Here is a 19,259-nt window from a genome sequence, read left to right on the forward strand (position 1 = left end):
TTTAGTGGGAGTGGCAGACCGTGAAGTGTTGCAGTTTAGATGGAAGGCAGGAAAGAAGGTGCAGAGGAGGAGGGGGTAAGTAGTGGAAAAGAGAGAAACAAAAAGAAATTAAAAGACTGGCTGTGGCGGTGAAATGACAGCTGTGTAGTGCTGGAATGGGAACAGGGAGAGGGATGGATGGGTGAAGTCAGTGACAAACGAAGGTTGAGCCACCTCAAAAAGCTCTTTGTCCTACTCAGAGCCCAGAACCTAAACAGGCCCACAACACAGTTACAAACTTTTCCCCAGAAGCCTTAGTCTCACAGAAATATCAGTCCTTTCCAAAGGCCTCACCTTTTCCTCCACTCCCAAATTCGACCATGCAGGACTAGTTAAGGACCTTCTCTCCTTCTCCCGGTACCTACAGTGGAAACACTTTTTTGCCACCAACCTGACCAATCAGACCCAACCAAAGACCAATATTGAACCTTTCCTAAATCAGTTCACTCCTCCATCCAACCATGATCCACACCCACTGCCTCCAAACTGCCGTGTTAACTTTCCATAATTTCTTAACCTCGAACCTTGCCTCAGCATAATTCCCCAAATCCCTCACATGCAAACTAACCTAACATCCATAGAAAGAACTGCAGTCCACCATCTAAAAACTGATCCCAACCTTATAATCCTACCTGCTGACAAATGATCCTCTACCATTGTTTTGAACTGCAAGGATTACATGGCAGAAGCTGTCAGATACTTCCACCTACAAACTATGCCACAGTGATCCCATTCCAGCAATCCAGCAGGATCTCCAGTCACTACTCAAATCCTTAGGGCCATCTCCCCAGAGTCCATCTCTTTACTTACCCCTACCACTCCCCGCTCTACCACCGTCTACATGCTTCCTGAAGTCCATAAACCCAACCACCCAGAACACCCCATTGTGGCCGATTACTGTTCCCCCACTGAGAGAATCTCTGCTCTTGTAGACCACCACCTTCAACCTATTACCCGGAACCTATCCTCCTATATAAAAGATACCAACCATTTCCTCGACTGACTCTCCACAGTTCCTTTCCCTTTACCATACGGTGCCCTGCTCGTCACTATTGATGCCACCTTCCTGTACACTAACATTCCTGATGCCCATGGCCTTACTGCTATCGAATACTACCTTTCCAGACACCCTGTGGATTCCGAACCAACAACCTCCTTTCTAGTCTCGATGACCAATTAAATCCTCACTCACAATTACTTCTCCTTTGGAGGCATTACCTACAAACAATTCCGCAGCACGGTTTTGGGCACCCACATGGCACCATCCTATGCTAACCTGTTCATGGGCCATCTAGAGGAATCCTTCCTAAAAACCCAGAATCCTAAAGGCCTCGCCTGGTTCAGACTCATCGATGACATCTTTGCTATCTGGATGGAGGTGAGGACACCTTATTCACATTCCTCAAGGACCTCAACAACTTATCCCCCATTTGCTTCACCTGGTCCTATGCAACCCAACAAGCCACCTTCCTAGTTGTTGACCTTCATCTCAGAGATGGCAACATCAGTACCTCCATCCATATCAAACCTACTAATCACCAGCAATACTTCCACTTCAACAGCTGCCACCCATTCCATACCAAGAAGTTCCTTCTGTACAGCCTAGCCACCTGTGGTCATTGCATCTGCAGTGATGAGCAGTCGCTCTCAAAATATACTGGGGGTCTCAATGAAGCCTTCACTGACCGTAATGATCCTCCCATCCTTGTACAAAAACAAATCTCCCGTGCCTCATCTTTCCAGTCTCCCACCACCACCAAAGTCCCACAGTCCGGCCACAGAGGAGCAGTCCCCTTGTAACTCAGCACCATCTGGGACTGGAGCAACTGAACAACATTCTCCCCCAGGGTTTCGATTACCTCTTGTCGTGCCCTGAAATGAGAAATGTCGTGCCCACTATCCTTCCCACCCCTCCTACAGTGGTATTCCCCTGTCCACCGAACCTACACAATATACTCATCCATCCTTACACAACCCGTGCTCCCAATCCCTTACCTCACGGTTCATACCCCTGTAATAGACCCAGATGCAAGACCTGTCCCATACATCCTCCTACCACCACCTACTCCAGCCCTGTCACTAACATTACCTATCACATCAAAGGCAGGGTTACATGTGAAACCAGTCATGTGATTTACAAGATAAGCTGCAACCACTGTGCTGCATTCTATGTAGGCATGACAACCAACAAGCTGTCTGTCCACATGAACGACCACCAACAAACTGTGGCCAAAAAACATGCGGACCACACTGTTGCTGAACACGCTGCCAAACATGATATCCCTCATCTCAATGACTGCTACACAGCCTGTGCCATATGGATCCTTCCCACCAACACCAGCTTTTCTGAACTGCACAGGTGGGAACTTTCCCTGCAATACATCCTTTGCTCCCATAACCTTCCTGGCCTGAACCTTCATTATCACTGTCCTCACCCATCCAGCCTCATCCCTGTTCCCATTCCAGCACTACACAGCTGTCATTTCACTGCCACACCCAGTCTCTTAATTTCTTTTTATTTCTCTCCTTTTCACTACTTACCCCCTCTTCCTTCCGCACCTTCTCTCCTGCCCTCCGTCTAAACTGCAACACTTTACGGTCCGCCATCCCCACCATACTATCCCTCCCTCTCCCCACCCCAGTCTCCTCCTTACCCCCACCCAGTCTCCACACACGTCATGCATTGGTGCTGCTGCTCGCAGTGTGGGTTCAGGTGTCTGAGATTTCAGACGTGTGTGTGTGTGTGTGTGTGTATGTGTGTGTACTGCTGACAGAAGCCTTAATGGCTGAAAGCTATAATTGTGTGAATCTTTTTGTTGTGCCTATTGTAACTCGGCATCTCCACTATATTGTCAGTAGTAAATTTCCTTCTCTGGTATTGCTGAACATATAAATCTTTCTATTTGTTTTAACTGCCCTTTATACTTTGGTAATCACTGTTGCTACAACTGGCTCATCATGATTATTGACATCGATTTCAATGTGGATGTCTTGAATGAGTCAAATCTATTTGTTGCCATTAGATCCAATATATTTCCTCCAAGAGTGAGGTTTTGAACTGTCTGTTCTTGGTAATATTCAGAAAATGCATTTAATATTGTTTTCACACGATGTCTTGTCACGTCCACTGATTACATAAGTGTCATTACCACAACTGGTTGTTGGATTATTGAAATCTCCTCTGTCAGTTCTATTGGGGAAGTTATTCTATGTCCTAATGAACTTTGGTTTTTTCTTAAGTATTTGATTACATCTGGTGGTGAGTATGATGGTTGGCAGAAATTTTCGATTATGACTTTATGTCTACCTTTGACACTCAATTTTGCTCAGACCACTCTTGTATGCAGTTTCAGTTTATATTGGTGATTCTGAATGTCTTGTCAACTGTGAAAAATACACCACATCCATTTCACTTTGGCATTTCCTTGTAATGTAATTTTTTCCCAAATTCTCACCGCTATCAATTTCAGATTTTAACCGCATTTCTGTACTTTGTAATATGAGAACTCTTCTGGTTTTTAGCAGTTCTTCGAACTCTGGCCCTTAGTTGTGAATGCTTTACCAGTTAACCACTAGGATTTTAATACCTTTGCCTGTGGAGAGCACTGGTTTTGATCTTACAACACTGACACTTACGGTTCTCTTACAACTGTCCAAGTCTAGACTAGATGGAGTCACCTAATCTTAAATAAAGAAAGGGAAACTAGTTCAAGCCTTCCACTCAATTCAGAACTTTTGTGTGTGTGTGTGGGGGGGGGGGGGGGGGGGGGGGCTGTCACACTCTGTTCTGAGGACAATGTTGCAGACTGTGAACTTCATTGCAACACTGTGTGAAAGGATGGTATTATCAAACTTCTCTGCCAGTCGCTGCAAGACCTTGGAGCCCAAACAAGAGGTATAATTTGTTCCAACTTGCCCTACTATCTGCAGTTGGTTGCACACTGTTCTCTCAATAGCTGGCAGCACACAGGCCCACAGCTATACATACGCAGTGCACCTGGTGTTCCTTCTCATATCTTGCTGGTGTTTCCCCAATTTCACTCTATTTTTGATCTACTGACAGTTAACAGATCTCCCACCCTTTTGTATTTGCCTCCATTTGGCATGACGCCAAAAATTTTCCAGCAACATAGTGTGATTCAGTGGCTCAGTTTCAGATTCAGCGGAAGACATCAATTCTGACTTGCTGGTTAAGGACACGGATGTAACACCCTGAATCCTCCCTTATCCCTGCCTCCTCTGTGCAGAGTACCTAGACCTACTTCATACCAGAAATACAATCTGTGTTCTAGCGCACAATTTTAAATTGTAAAAATATTAATCATGAGGTATACATCATTACAGAGTAGAAATTTAATTTCAAGATTATTTACAAAAGAGTACATAATATGTATCATCTGTGGAACAACCCATAATATAGACTCTACCAAGTCTTGATATTCTACCGAGTCTTGATATCTGCAAATACCTGCAACTGCTTTGTATTTCATATTGTTCCTTAAATGTGAGTGGGGTATGTGATGAACAAAAGGCATTTTGGAAGGGCGCACGACAACATATACGTTATTGATAATTAAAGAAATAATTGAAGAGCAGAGAGTATAATAGGGAAGCCCAGTTATAATTTATTGGTTTCATTAAGGCATTCAGTACTATTGATAGAGAGAAACTATGGAGCAGTACATAGTAAAGAGGACATTTGCAACACCTAATGAACATTTCAGAGTCCATACAAACATGCAACTGTAATTTTAGATGTAAATGGCACACTAACACAGCTTATAACAACAAAGGAGATAGTTCGACGAGAGTGCAGAATTTCACCCATACTTTTGAACATTTATGTAGATGATGCAATCTGGAAATGGAAGATTTTAATGGAGAAATTAATCTTAACGGAGATTCTCACTCGAACGGTCTTTTATACACAGATGGTGCCACAATGCTGGTGGATAATGAACATGATCTATAAATGGAATATATTTACATATTATTTAAGATTTGTGAAGAGCATCATTTCATGATACCACAAAAGAAGACAAAATCAGAGGAGTTTAAAGGAGAACACCTGGTATTGACAAACACTATGATTAATAATAGAACAGATCAAACATTTTAGCTTATTTAGGTTGTGATTATAGGTTATAATTATTAAATGACAAGAAAGTCTCTTACATCCCCAAGAGTTCTATTTGGGTATTAAGTTAACAGCCCCCCCCCCCCCCCAAACACACACACAATATTTCCTTATTGCTCCACTGAAGAAGTAAATAATGGTTCCAAAAAGTAATTGAAGGCTATGAATTTAACAAAATTTTTGTACCAAAATATTGCATCTTTTATTTCCAGGAGGATATGTGAATGGCCCTCAGGCATCTGAGATGTTAAGGGAGGGAATTATGCACCTGTGTACTCAGCTGAAGAATGAAGCTGTCTCACTTGCTGATGCCATAGCTCCACCAGATTTCATATTGAATTCTTTACTTGGAAACTCAGATGGAAAAATTTATCAAAATCTGCATACTCATCTCTTCCAGAAACAGCAGACATTTGAGAGACCATCTTGGTGCAATGAAGTGTCATTTGGACAAAGCAAAATGTAGTGGGACTAACTGTCACATATATACACACATTTTCACTATAATGTTTACTGTGCATCCTGTTTCCATGTTGGCATTTTATGAAGTGAAATACTTATGTACACATTTTGGAAGGAAATTGTACATCTTGCACAGCATATTTGTATAATAACTGTGAAATAATTGTTTATTTTTGTACTGTAGTGTGAAGCTGGGTGTAAATAAAGCACTAATAGGAAAGACTACTTTGTTTGTATATTATGTAAAGATTATGATTCAGTGACAATAAACATGTTATTCCCTGAACTATCAGTTGTTTTAACTGGTTGTTTCTCATCTTAATGGTTCCACACACACTTCTGCAATGGAAGAGAAACAATGTTGTGCTGCTCTATATTTTGGCTGGATCTAAAGAATGAAAAAAATGTGTTAAGGCTAAAACCTTGTGTGAGTGCTTTAGCGAACTATATTGCACTGACTTTGTATGCTTTGGTCACACTTTTAATTTCATATCAGATGCACATTCAATACAACACAAGATTTTGAAATGACAAAATATTTGTTATGTTACAAGACTACAGAAATTAATTTTTATAAAATATGTTTCCAAATTTTTACTGAACAATATAAAACAAAATCAGTTTGTCATGTTTCCTAGATGGAACTGAATTCCATAACCAATGAAGAACTCCAACTGTAAAAATGCATTTAATCCCCCCCCCCCCCCCCCCCCCAACCTTCTGACATATCTACAGTCATAATTATAATGTTTCATCATGTAACTCACTGAAAGACTGGCACACACATTACAAATGCAGTTTTATTAAACGTAGTATTCCAGATTGCAGGAACCTCTGTGTGAATAAAAACTGTATTTGACATCGAAATGTTTTACTAAATGTTGTAACTGCGACCGGGATGGTCGTGGGGTTGAAATGACCGAAAGCGCGGTGGGACCTGTGGAGAGGCCCGCGAACAACAACACAATGGGAGAGGACGGACACGACCAACGAAGGACAGAACGAACAACAAGATCGAACAACGGAGTCACAGGAAACCTAACAAACATGCCCACTCGTACATAGAACAAGTAAGTGAGCTGTCTAACGCAAGGCGATGTGTTCACAGACATACGCAAGATTAGACTGACTGGCTAAGCGAGAGGCAGGCGCTTAAGTACTCTATCTGGGGCGCCGATATTGGCCGCAGGAACCACGTGTTTCACTGTGGCGCCCTCACACTAATAGAGGGGCAGGAGGCATGCACTGTCACAGCTTACAGCGTGATGGTGCAGTGACCTCTAGGGGTCCTTGACGTCCGTGACGCCTGGCGCGGATTCAAATTCCACGACATGCGGTACCAGACTATAAGAGGAAAGCCACTGATTACAGCTACTACTGCAAATATCATCAACTTTTGTACAGTGAATTGATGGCACTTGCTTTTTTTGTGATATGGACAGCACAGTGTGTGGTAATTTACCACCAGTTGCTGACTATTTATTACTGCCCGATATACATCTATACTTACAAGCCACTGAGCACTGTCTGACAGAAAGAACTTCCCATTGTGTTATATATTAGAGGTTCTTTCCATTCCACTCTTGTAAGACGATCAGGAGGAATGACTGTGTAAATAACTAAAAGCACGCTGTAATTATCATAATCTTGTCTTTGCAGTCCCTATGGGACTATATAGGGGGTTTGGGGAGGGAGGGGCTGGAGAGGAGGTTGTGGTAAAACCCGAGGCATGGGTGTTTCTTTTTTTAAATTACATCTATTCTAAAAAAATCCAGAGTTTTATTTGACTAAATTTGAACTTAAATGTCACAGGAACTGTCACCATTCCTCCTAACTTTAAAAAAACAACCTGGATATTCAATGCTAATATCAGTAGATTTACATTTATTTTATCTGTGACCACCCTTCCCATGTTTATGGGTGCTATATCAAATAAGTCACGTGTGTACCAAGTTAATGTGAAACTGCTCCAGGTATTCCATAATTATAGTTATTCTTGTGTCATCTTCTTCCTGCCATTCTTGGGGCTATGTCCGATCCAGAACAAGAATCCAATATTCTACACCAAACCACCACTTCTGAGGCATTACCTACCATTGATGAGTCACACCAGTGACATTTGAACAGTGTCTGTGATTTTGTTTATTTACATTTTCGTTGACATAGAAATTAGTTTTATCAGTAAGAAGTATGTCTTAGAGGAAATGATGGTCTTTGTACAGCTTGTGTGTCATCCTTTTTGCGAACTGAACCCGACAATGAGAATTGTACCTGAGCTGATTGCATTTTGTAAGGGTGTCAATTATGTGGTGCTAGATCCCTTATTACTGACCTACAGCTAAGCCCACCTTTCGGTTGCAGCACATACTGTCCTCTGTACTCTTACCAAATTATGTCAGAATAGCAGTCGATGTTGCTCCATCTGTAGTTCTCTGATCATATAGCTTTTTGTTTGTTTGGGACAGAGCCACTTTCACAGAATTTTGCGAGAAGTTTCATCACCCATCTGACGGTACTGGGTGATCTGTTTGGATGACATTGGTTAAAATCCTGTGCAACAATACAGGTGCTATCCCTCCTATATCAGATCTCAGTTCCTTCAGCTCGTCAACTTTCACACCCCCTGTAAGGACGAAATGTAGCCTGAGAGTGAATAAAGCTGTGCTCAAATGAAAGGTGCCATTGTTTTTCTTGTGTAATTCTTTATCTGTGTGATATGTCACATAATCCCTTTTCCAATAGAAAATTACAAGTTGCAGCTGAGACAGGGCCTTCCAAAATGGCTACCAAGTTTCTAGCAGTCTCACATCCCCCCTCCCCCCTCCACGCATATCACACGGCTTGATTTTAAATTTCCATTTATCCAATGACTTCTTTTTAAGCATTGTTCCACTTGTAGGGAGATAATTTGGTAGCTTTGAAGAAACTGTTAACAACAATGTTTAGACATCGGTACTGCTTTTTGTCTGTGTTTTGTTTAAGAACTGCTTGATTAAACTACTCCAGTTTCATTTTACACTAATTCTTCTTCTATTGGACCTGAGATGGATAATGATGTAATGTATATAGAAACTATATTGCTGGTTTCATTTTTATTTTCCACGATTCTAAGCATGGAAAGGTTACTATTGAGTTCCTTGGGAAATTGACTGCCTGTAGCAGTCAGAGATACTTCTCCCATAAATTTGACTTTAGATATTGTACCTGTTAGTGTTTCACAAATTATCCTTTATAATTTAACAATCTTTTGGTCTTATTCAATTGTAATCCAACACTTAACAAAGGGCAACTTGTCCACATTTGCTTAAGGTGGGTTGGGGTTGATTTTGGGGGAGGAGACCAAACTGTGAGGTCATTGGTCTCATTGGGTTAGGGAAGGAAGCTGGCCGTGTCCTCTTATAGGAACCATCCCAGCATTTGCCTGAAGCAATTCAGAGAAAGCTTTTCTTTCTCTCCTCAGTGCTTGCATATAACAATATACTGGATATTGACCCACCCTAAGGGAAATGCAGGCTTACTACTTACATTCAAGAAAAATGACTCTCACCAGATAATGGCTTCAGCAGTGATCTTTTTAATGACCGATACTACTCTATTATACCATTTAATTGTAAACTGACATTTTTCTACATTTGTAATTTTCATTGTGGGAAGTTAATATTGGCTTTTTGTTTCTTACACATTACAGAGATTTTAATGATCAGTAATACGAGGGTTGACTGGAAAGTAATGCCTCCACCTTCGTAACTCTTCAACAGTCAGCAGCATTGGTATGCAGCGTACTGGCTTGTTCCGTAGCTTCTTCTCTACAGCTCCAGTTGGTGGGAAGCCTCAGCAGTGAACGGTTGTATTGTTAGAGTGTAAAGCATGGATCACAGCGCAGACGGTCGGTCAATGCGATGTAAGCAACGTGCAGTCACTGAATTCTTGACAGCAGAAGGTGTCATCCCAAAGGAGATTCATCAGAGAATGAAAGCAGTTTGTAGTGATTTTGTTGATGTGAGTACTGTGCGTCATTGGGTGAGAAAGTTTAAAGATGTTGAGGCGAGATCAACTGACCTGTGTGACAAACAAAGAGTTGGACGTCCTGTGACAGCAAAATGCTGACAGATTGATTCAGGACGATTGTCGTATCACTCAGAGAGAAATTGCAAGCACAATTGGCATTTCACAAGGACATATGAGTATTTGGTTGTGGAAACAGAGTGTCGACTTCTTCCGTGACAGCTTCAGAAAACTTGTTCATCACTGGCAGAAATGTATCCAATTGGCTGGAGATTATGTTGTGGAAAAGTGAATACTGATAATTAAAGATCACATTCTAACAAGGGAACCTCCCCATCGCATCCCCTTCAGATTTAGTTATAAGTTGGCACAGTGGATAGGCCTTGAAAAACTGAACACAGATCAATCAAGAAAACAGGAAGAAGTTGTGTGGAACTATGAAAAAAATAAGCAAAATATACAAACTGAGTAGTCCATGTGCAACATATGCAACATTATGGACAAATTAATCTGAAGAGCGCCATGGTTAGCGTGAGCAGCTGCGGAGCGAGAGGTCTTTGGTTCAAGTCTTCCCTCGAGTGAAAAATTTAATTTTTTATTTCCAGACAATTATTATCTGTCCGTCCGATGCGATCACTTTTTTGGGAGTGATTATCACATCCACAAGAAAACCTAAATCGGGCAAGGTAGAAGAATCTTTTTACCCATTCGCCAAGTGTACAAGTTAGGTGGGTCGGCAACATATTCCTGTCATGAGACGCACATGATGCCACCAGTGTCGTATAGAATATATCAGACGTGTTTTCCTGTGGAGGAATCGGTTGACCTATGACCTTGCGATCAAATGTTTTCGGTTCCCATTGGAGAGGCACGTCCTTTCGTCTACTAATCGCACGGTTTTGCAGTGCGGTGGCAAAACACAGACACTCAACTTATTACAGTGAACAGAGATGTCAATGAACGAAAGGACAGATCATAACTTTGCGAAAATAAAGAATGTAAACTTTCCACTTGAGGGAAGACTTGAACCAGGGACCTCTCGTTCCGCAGCTGCTCACGCTAACCACAGGACCACTGCGCTCTTAGGCTGAAGCTATCCTTGATGTTGCCTATCTTGCACATAGACTACTCAGTTTGTATATTTTGCTTATTTTTTTCCATATTTTCACACAACTTCTTCCTGTTTTCTCGATTGATCTGTGTTCAGTTTTTCAAGGCCTATCCACTGTGCCAACTTATAACTAAATCTGAGGGGGGTGCGATGGGGAGGTTCCCTTGTAAGGATTATTTCAGTGTTTAATTTATTAAAATATACCCATCCAAACCCAATTAACAAAGGTGGAGGCATTACTTTTCATTCGAGCCACGTATATTCTCTTTCGCTGTTTACAAGTCTGCCAATGCTGCAGTAACTTTCCACTTCTGTGACTGTAGAAATCAAATACACGAAGTTCTGAGGCAAACAATCCCTGAGCCAAGCACGGAACACATCTTCATCCAAAAATGAACTTCTTTGAAGGTTGTTTCATAGTGTGCGGAATAGGTGAAAATCTGAGGGCACAGATCATGTGAATAAGGTGGGTGCAGAATGACTTCCCAACCCAACTCCTGTTAGTGCTTTTTCTCAATCTAACAGAATGCGGGCAGGCGTTATCATGGAGTAACATCACTTTACACTATCTTCCTGGTCATTGTTCTTCGGTAGTATGTGCACACAGGGTATAGAAGAGCAGTGCACTAGTGGAGCTGTCATTTGTAAAACGTTTCTGATGTTATAATGGCCACTAAACAAACTCATAGCAATCGGGATATCAATATGCAAAACAAAAACACTACAAACTTATGGGCCAACCTAATGTATGTGTTTTCTAACTCTTTGTACCTGTAACAATCTTAAATTACTTTGTACTGTGTGTGTGTGTGTGTGTGTGTGTGTGTGTGTGTGTGCGTGCATTTGTGTAGGAATTTTTTTTTTTTTTTTTTTTTTTTTTGTACCTGTCAACAACTCAATGCTGCCATTATTTGGTGGGTTGTCTCTTTCATCCCTTTTGCATTTTAAATCCCGAAATAGCTTTTCTTGCCATATTTGTACTAATTATTATTTATTCATTTATTTATACTGTTACATAAAGCAAATTATGACCTGTGGCTTTTATTTTTCTTATTCTTCCAGAATTGTTTCATCATTTCACTACGCTTAGTTCAATGTTCATCTGATCACTTTCTTCTAGGTGCCTTGGGTTTGTCTTCTGATGAAATTTCCCAGCGTAGACATTATGTCTGCAGATGTTTCTATCTTTGATGTCTGTTGGAGAGATTTTGGCATTTCTTAGATCAATTTGGACCTGTTTTAGTCCAACTGTTGTCATTTTCATTTTCAGTTTCTGTAAGTACGTGAACGTTTTCTTTGTTAGTCAGTTGTCATCTAGTCTCATGAAGTATCCGTAGAATTTCAGTCATCATTTGTGGAAATTGGTTTTGATGTTGGAATATTTTTATGTGACTGAGTGTGGTTGTAGACAGTATCCTTCGTTTGTGAGTTTTGAGCCATGAATTTTACAGATGATTTTTCTTTCAGCTTTTTTGATATTTTCGAAGTCTCCTTCGTAATTAAGATTTAGAGTCGCGCTGGCGTAGAGTATTTCAGGTTTGGTAACAGTCGTGTAATTTTGAACTTTTGTGTTGATGTTTATGCATTTTTTGTTGTGGATGCTTGCTACTTTCCCATATGCTTTCTGTATTTTGAGTTCATGTGTTTTTTGTGCTAATCTTTCTGTACCTATAGGCTCAATAATTTCTCCTAACTACTTGAAGTGGTTAACCTTGTTTACTATGACATATTTTGTGATTTAATTTTGTGTTTTGATGTGATTTGTAGCCATGAATTCAGTTTTGGAAAAAGAAATTTGCAGTCCAACTTTCTCGGCAAATTCTTTGAGGACTTCAATCTGATGGATTGCTGTTTGTTCATTACTAGAGAGGATTGCGAGGTCATCAGTGAAGGCTAGGCTTGTGACATCTATTTTATCCTTTTCTTTTCCTAGCCTGATGGTTCTCCAGATGTTTCGATTTTTCAGTCCTTTTTCCCATTCTTTGATGACTTTGTCTAAAATGATATTGAAAAGTAGCGGAGAGAGGCCATCGCCCTGCTAGCGCCAGTCTTGATGGAAAAAGGGTGTGAGATTTCTCCGTTGAATTTGACATTGGCGGTTGTGTCTGTATGGATTTGTTAGATGAGACATTGTGTTTTAGGATCTAGATTGTTTTCTTTGAGTAAATTAAACAGGGATTGTCAGTCGATGGAGCCATAAGTTTTCTTGAAATCGACAAATTTGTAGATGGTTGGGAGATTTCATGTAGCTCAGATTTTCAGTGTAGACTTCAGGTTGAAAATTTGTTTGTTGCCTGATCTGTGAGGTCTGAACCCTGCTTGATATTCACACATCAGTGGTTCAAGTTGTTCTTGTGTGCACTGTAAGAGACAAGCGGAGAAGACTTTGTAAGCAATGGAAAGGAGGGAGCTCTGTAGTTACTCACATCAGATTTGTGTCCTTTTTTGTGAATTGGGTGGATGAGTGCGCAATTCCAGTCATCCGGGAGGTCTTCAGTTTGCATTACGTCCTGAATGATCTGTGTGATTTGTGATGTGGTGTCGGATTTCTTCTTGTGTCTGTGGATAGGCATCGGGTTTCGTGTAACTTGGGGATGTGTGTGGGAATCGTTTGGACAGTTCAGGACGATGAATACTGTTGGAAACGTAATGTGCAAGCTCTTTGCACTTTTCTTGGTTGGTGAGTGCGAGTTTCACATCTTTTTTCTTGAAGGTCAAATTTTGTGGTAAGTAACCTTTAATTCTGTTAGCAAAAGCTCTATATTATTATTATTATTATTATTATTATTGTAGAAGAATGTGAAGTAACAGTCATCTTACAACATACAGGACAGAGGTACAATTGTTCATTGTTTTTTACATTATGAAGATCAAATGTGTTGCTGACTTCTTTACTAGTCCAAAGAAGTGTATGGAACTCCTTACAGTCACGTAACTCAGGAAATCACCAGCTACTTTTGAGTTTTTAATTGCTTTATTCATTTAAAAAGAGAGTTTTTATGCTTTATCAAGATACAAAATCGATGAGCTATTTCTTTTCACTTCTTCCTTAGAAACACTGAGACAAATTGCTTATAAAACATTGTAGAACACAAAACTCCTTATTCAAATGTTAAAAAGAATTCTAAGAAATAGTAGGAAAGATTCAAAGGATTTTGTTAATGTGGTATTTACACCACAACACAAAAAGGTAAAAAATGTGTGTCATTTTATGGTCACAGCTGAATAAAATGGCATATTCTCAAGATAATCATAAAGACAGCTTTCGTGATTCTTCATAATGACGACGTCCCCCTTAGCATTATCTTCAACTGTTGTGCTGTCCAATTTTATTTCACTAATACTGTAACAAAACAATGTCATAACTTGCATTTTCTATGTGATATAAATACAAAAATAGGAGAATTTTGTTACTTTTATTATTTGAGAGTGACACAAAATAAATTAAAATACCTACTTTGTTAAAAGTTCTTCTGAACCAATTCTGTAATCATTATTTATCAATTCAACGCTATGAACATCACATTTTATTCCATAATATTTGCAGTTTAGTATTGTTGAGTCATGTAAGTACAGTTTTGCCCCGCCAAAAACCTGTAAATTAAATGTTTTTCACGGTTATAACAAACAGCACCATTTTTGATAAGTCACACATTTAAGGAAGCAGAAGGAATGTTTACAATGCAGTTGGCAATTGCTGAAATATTGGTCTGAATTAAAAGGTAACTGAAATGTACGAGGGTGGTTTGAGAAGTTCTCGGAATAGCCACGACAGGTCAGCACTAGCGCAATGAGTTGTTATTGTAACATTCATTGGACTGTTGGCTGTAAACACATGTCATGTCAGTGCTCTTGGAAGAGAGCTGTGGCAGTGACGTGCCTCTTTTGTTGTTCCCACATAGTGATTATATATAACACAATTTCAAAAACCAAGACGAAAACTTACAACATGGAAAGCACCCAACACAGTGTGGGGAGAATTTCAGATTGATCATGTGGCCATATCCAAGAAAAATTCGCGGGAAATTCTAAATGTCAGGACACGTAAAGGAGTCTTCGAGTCTGATCATTATTTGCTACAAGTTAAGATTAGGCCAATCCCAAGACTGAAAGAGACAGCGTAAAACAAAATAGTCAAACCTGATCCGGAATACTTGAAGATAAACAGGGATAAAATCGTTGAAGAAATTAATAGGCACTCAATAGACACATGGACAGATCTGGCGAAGGCAGTTCAGAAGACTATGTGCTGGGGACAACCACCTAGAAAACGCAAACATAGGTGGTGGAACGCAAAGTGTGATGAAGCCATTGAGAGAAGAAAGCAAGCATGGGACAAGTTCAGTAGCTACAGAAATTCAGAAACATGGAAAGAATTTCACGAAGTTCAGAAACTAGCATCGAAGGAAATCAGAAGGGAAAAACGAGCATATGACAATAACAGACTAAAAGAAATTGAGGAAGATTTCAAAAGAAATAACACAAGAAATTTTTACAGAACTTTCAAAGAAAATATTAAGGGCTATCAACCCCCTAGCCTCTGCTTCCGAAGAACAGATGGATCCCTGGAAACAAACACAAAAGAAAACTGTAAAATTCTCAAACATTACTTTGATAAACTTCTTAATTGCAAAAAACCTACAGGAAAATTAACATTCCAAAAGACCACATCTAATGCCGATTCTGATCCACCCACAATAGAAGAGATAGACGAAATCATAAAACAAATGAAAAATAACAGAGCTGCCGGAGAAGATGGTATTATCGCCGAGATCTGGAAACTCCAAGATGAAAACATCACCAAAAAAATCCATAAGATTATCTCCGAAATTTGGATCACAGAGAAAGTGCCAGAGGAATGGAAATGTGCATTGATCCATCCGTTACATAAAAAGGGTGATAAGTCAGATCCAAACAATTACAGAGGCATTTCGCTAGTACCAGTTATATACAAAATTTTCTCTAAGGTGCTATTAAACAGACTAGAACCACAAGCAGATCTGCAAATTGGGAAATACCAGGCAGGCTTCAGAAAAGGGAGATCATGCATCGAACAGATCTGGAACTTGAGAACACTTTTGAAAGTCAGACAGGCAAGAAACACTGTAGTTACCTTTGTGGACTTTAAAAAAGCATATGATTCCATAGACAGACAGACACTCTTTGACGTACTGGAAGAATATGGTATCGACAGAAAAACCAGGGCACTTATACAACAGACGCTTACAGACACTACCTCCAAGATTAAGTTCATGGGAGAAATTTCGGAACCCTTCCACATACACACAGGTGTCCGACAAGGAGACGGGCTCTCACCAATCCTGTTCAACATGGTGTTAGACAAAATTATCAAGCAGTGGGAGGAACAAGTTAAAGGAATACAGCTGGGAAGAACACGTGAAACCAAAACAATCATAAAATGTCTGGCATTTGCAGATGATATAGCCATACTCAGCAATAATACACAGGAGGCAAAGGAAGCACTGGAATGCTAGCATGAAATAGCTGCCAAAACAGGTCTGCAGGTATCTTACGAGAAGACACAATATATGGAACGACAGACCAACAATGTACACACCATGCATACGGTATATGGATCCGTAGAAAGAGTCGAAAAATTTAAGTATTTAGGGGAGTACATACAAATGGGAGGATCAAACAAGGCGGCTAACATGGAACGAACGAAGAAACTCCAGAAGGCATACAAACTCACATGGTCACATTATAATAAGAAAAGCATATCGAGGCAGGCCAAACTTAGGCACTACAAAACAGTTGTATTACCAGAAGCATTGTACGCGTCAGAAACAACCACAATTGGAGCATCAGGCATCATAGACACAGAAAAAATAGAACGCAAAATTCTCAGAAAAATATTTGGACCAATTCACAGAGATGGCGTATGGATGAAGCGACCTACCAAAGAGCTGTACCAGCACACTGACAGACTAACAGACGCGATCAGAAAACGCAGATTAACTTTCTATGGGCACATACAGAGAATGGACAACAACCAAATTACAAAGAAAATTTTTGATGTAGTAAACAGCTCAAGCAAGAAAACAAATTGGTATCATGAAATAGACGAAGACTTAAGGCAGATAGGGATCAACAGGCAAATGATAGGAGACAGGAAATACTTCAGAAACAAAGTTAGGAGTGCAAAATTTATTGTAAAGGAGAGAAAGAAGAAAGGAACATTATGGACAGAGCAAAGGAAACAGGTGCACAGCCAAAGGATGAAGAGACTTTGGGAAGAGAAGAGGAAGAAAGGAAAGAAGTGAAAATTGTGTCATCATGTGATTTTCGAGTTCAAACACTGTCCATAAGGGCAACAATGAAATGAATATATATATATATATATATATATATATATATATATATATATATATATATAAAAAAACAAAGATGAGGTGACTTACCGAACAAAAGCGCTGGCAGGTCGATAGACACACAAACAAACACAAACACACACACAAAATTCAAGCTTTCGCAACAAACTGTTGCCTCATCAGGAAAGAGGGAAGGAGAGGGGAAGACGAAAGGAAGTGGGTTTTAAGGGAGAGGGTAAGGAGTCATTCCAATCCCGGGAGCGGAAAGACTTACCTTAGGGGGAAAAAAGGACAGGTATACACTCGCACACACGCACATATCCATCCACACATACAGACACAAGCAGACATATTTTGTCTTTAAATATGTCTGCTTGTGTCTGTATGTGTGGATGGATATGTGCGTGTGTATACCTGTCCTTTTTTCCCCCTAAGGTAAGTCTTTCCGCTCCCGGGATTGGAATGACTCCTTACCCTCTCCCTTAAAACCCACTTCCTTTCGTCTTCCCCTCTCCTTCCCTCTTTCCTGATGAGGCAACAGTTTGTTGCGAAAGCTTGAATTTTGTGTGTGTGTTTGTGTTTGTTTGTGTGTCTATCGACCTGCCAGCGCTTTTGTTCGGTAAGTCACCTCATCTTTGTTTTTATATATAATTTTTCCCACGTGGAATGTTTCCTTCCATTATATATATATATATATAAAGACAAAAACTCTTTGTCTTTAAATATGTCTGCTTGTGTCTGTATATGTGTGGATGGATATGTGTGTGTGTGCGTGAGTGTATACCCGTCCTTTTTTTCCCCCTAAGGTAAGTCTTTCCGCTCCCGGGATTCGGATGACTCCTTACCCTCTCCCTTAAAACCCACATCCTTTCGTCTTTCCCTCTCCTTCCCTCTTTCCTGATGAGGCAACAGTTTGTTGCGAAAGCTTGAATTTTGTGTGTATGTTTGTGTTTGTTTGTGTTTCTGTCGACCTGCCAGCACTTTCATTTGGTAAGTCACATCATCTTTGTTTTTAGATATATTTTTCCTACGTAGAATGTTTCCCTCTATTGCAACCATATATATATATATATATATATATATATATATATATATATGGGAAAAAATTATTAAAAACAAAGATTCCATGACTTACCAAACGGGAAAGTGCTGGTAGATAGACACAATAAAAAAACACACAAACACACACACACAAAATTTCAAGCTTTCGCAACCAACGGTTGCTTCGTCAGGAAAGAGGGAAGGAGAGGGAAAGACGAAAGGATGTGGGTTTTAAGGGAGAGGGTAAGGAGTCATTCCAAACCCGGGAGCGGAAAGACTTACCTTAGGGAGAAAAAAAGGATATACTCGCGCACACACACACACACACACACACACACACACACACACACACACAAGAGGACAAATTTAAAGGCAAAGAGTTTTGGCAGAGATGTCAGTCGAGGCGGAAGTGCAGAGGCATAGATGTTGTTGAATGACAGGTGAGGTATGAGTGGCGGCAACTTGAAATTAGCGGAGGTTGAGGCCTGGTGGATAATGGGAAGAGAGGATATATTGAAGGGCAAGTTCCCATCTCCGGAGTTCTGATAGGTTGGCGTTAGTGGGAAGTATCCAAATAACCCGGACGGTGTAACACTGTGCCAAGATGTCCTGGCCGTGTGCCAAGATGTCCTGGCCGTGCACCAAGGCATGTTTAGCTACAGGGTGATCCTCATTACCAACAAACACTGTCTGCCTGTGTACATTCATGCGAATGGACAGTTTGTTGCTGGTCATTCCCACATAGAAAGCGTCACAGTGTAAGCAGGTCAGCAGGACTCTGCTTGTGTCTGTGTACGTGCGGATGGATGTGTGTGTGTGTGTGTGTGTGTGTGTGTGTGTGTGTGTGTGTGCGCGCGAGTGTATACCCGTCCTTTTTTCCCCCTAAGGTAAGTCTTTCCGCTCCCGGGATTGGAATGACTCCTTACCCTCTCCCTTAAAACCCACATCCTTTCATCTTTCCCTCTCCTTCCCTCTTTCCTGATGAGGCAACAGTTTGTTGCGAAAGCTTGAATTTTGTGTGTATGTTTGTGTTTGTTTGTGTGTCTGTCGACCTGCCAGCACTTTCATTTGGAAAGTTACATCATCTTTGTTTTTAGATATATTTTTCCTACGTGGTATGTTTCCCTCTATT

At 40.4% G+C, this 19,259-nt stretch overlaps 2 protein-coding genes across 6 annotated transcripts in view; one reads left to right on the forward strand and one right to left on the reverse strand.

The window, feature by feature from the left end:
• Window positions 1-5,863, forward strand: part of LOC124613152 (peroxisomal acyl-coenzyme A oxidase 3-like) — a 323,979-nt gene extending 318,116 nt beyond the window's left edge. For all 3 annotated transcript variants that reach the window (XM_047141777.1, XM_047141776.1, XM_047141778.1), the window contains exon 13: window positions 5,389-5,863. In XM_047141777.1, coding sequence (XP_046997733.1) covers window positions 5,389-5,642 — 254 coding nt within the window. In that variant the 3' untranslated portion in view covers window positions 5,643-5,863. The remainder of the gene's footprint in view (window positions 1-5,388) is intronic.
• A 7,846-nt stretch (window positions 5,864-13,709) lies between these two features.
• The window catches only part of LOC124612645 (protein nessun dorma-like), a 232,980-nt gene continuing 227,430 nt past the window's right edge, over window positions 13,710-19,259 (reverse strand). For all 3 annotated transcript variants that reach the window (XM_047140948.1, XM_047140947.1, XM_047140949.1), the window contains 2 exons: window positions 14,212-14,348; window positions 13,710-14,097 (listed from right to left, as the gene is read on the reverse strand). In XM_047140948.1, coding sequence (XP_046996904.1) covers window positions 13,959-14,097; window positions 14,212-14,348 — 276 coding nt within the window. In that variant the 3' untranslated portion in view covers window positions 13,710-13,958. The remainder of the gene's footprint in view (window positions 14,098-14,211; window positions 14,349-19,259) is intronic.

Source organism: Schistocerca americana, chromosome 4 (genome assembly GCF_021461395.2).
Source record: "Schistocerca americana isolate TAMUIC-IGC-003095 chromosome 4, iqSchAmer2.1, whole genome shotgun sequence".
Taxonomy (NCBI): domain Eukaryota; kingdom Metazoa; phylum Arthropoda; class Insecta; order Orthoptera; family Acrididae; genus Schistocerca; species Schistocerca americana.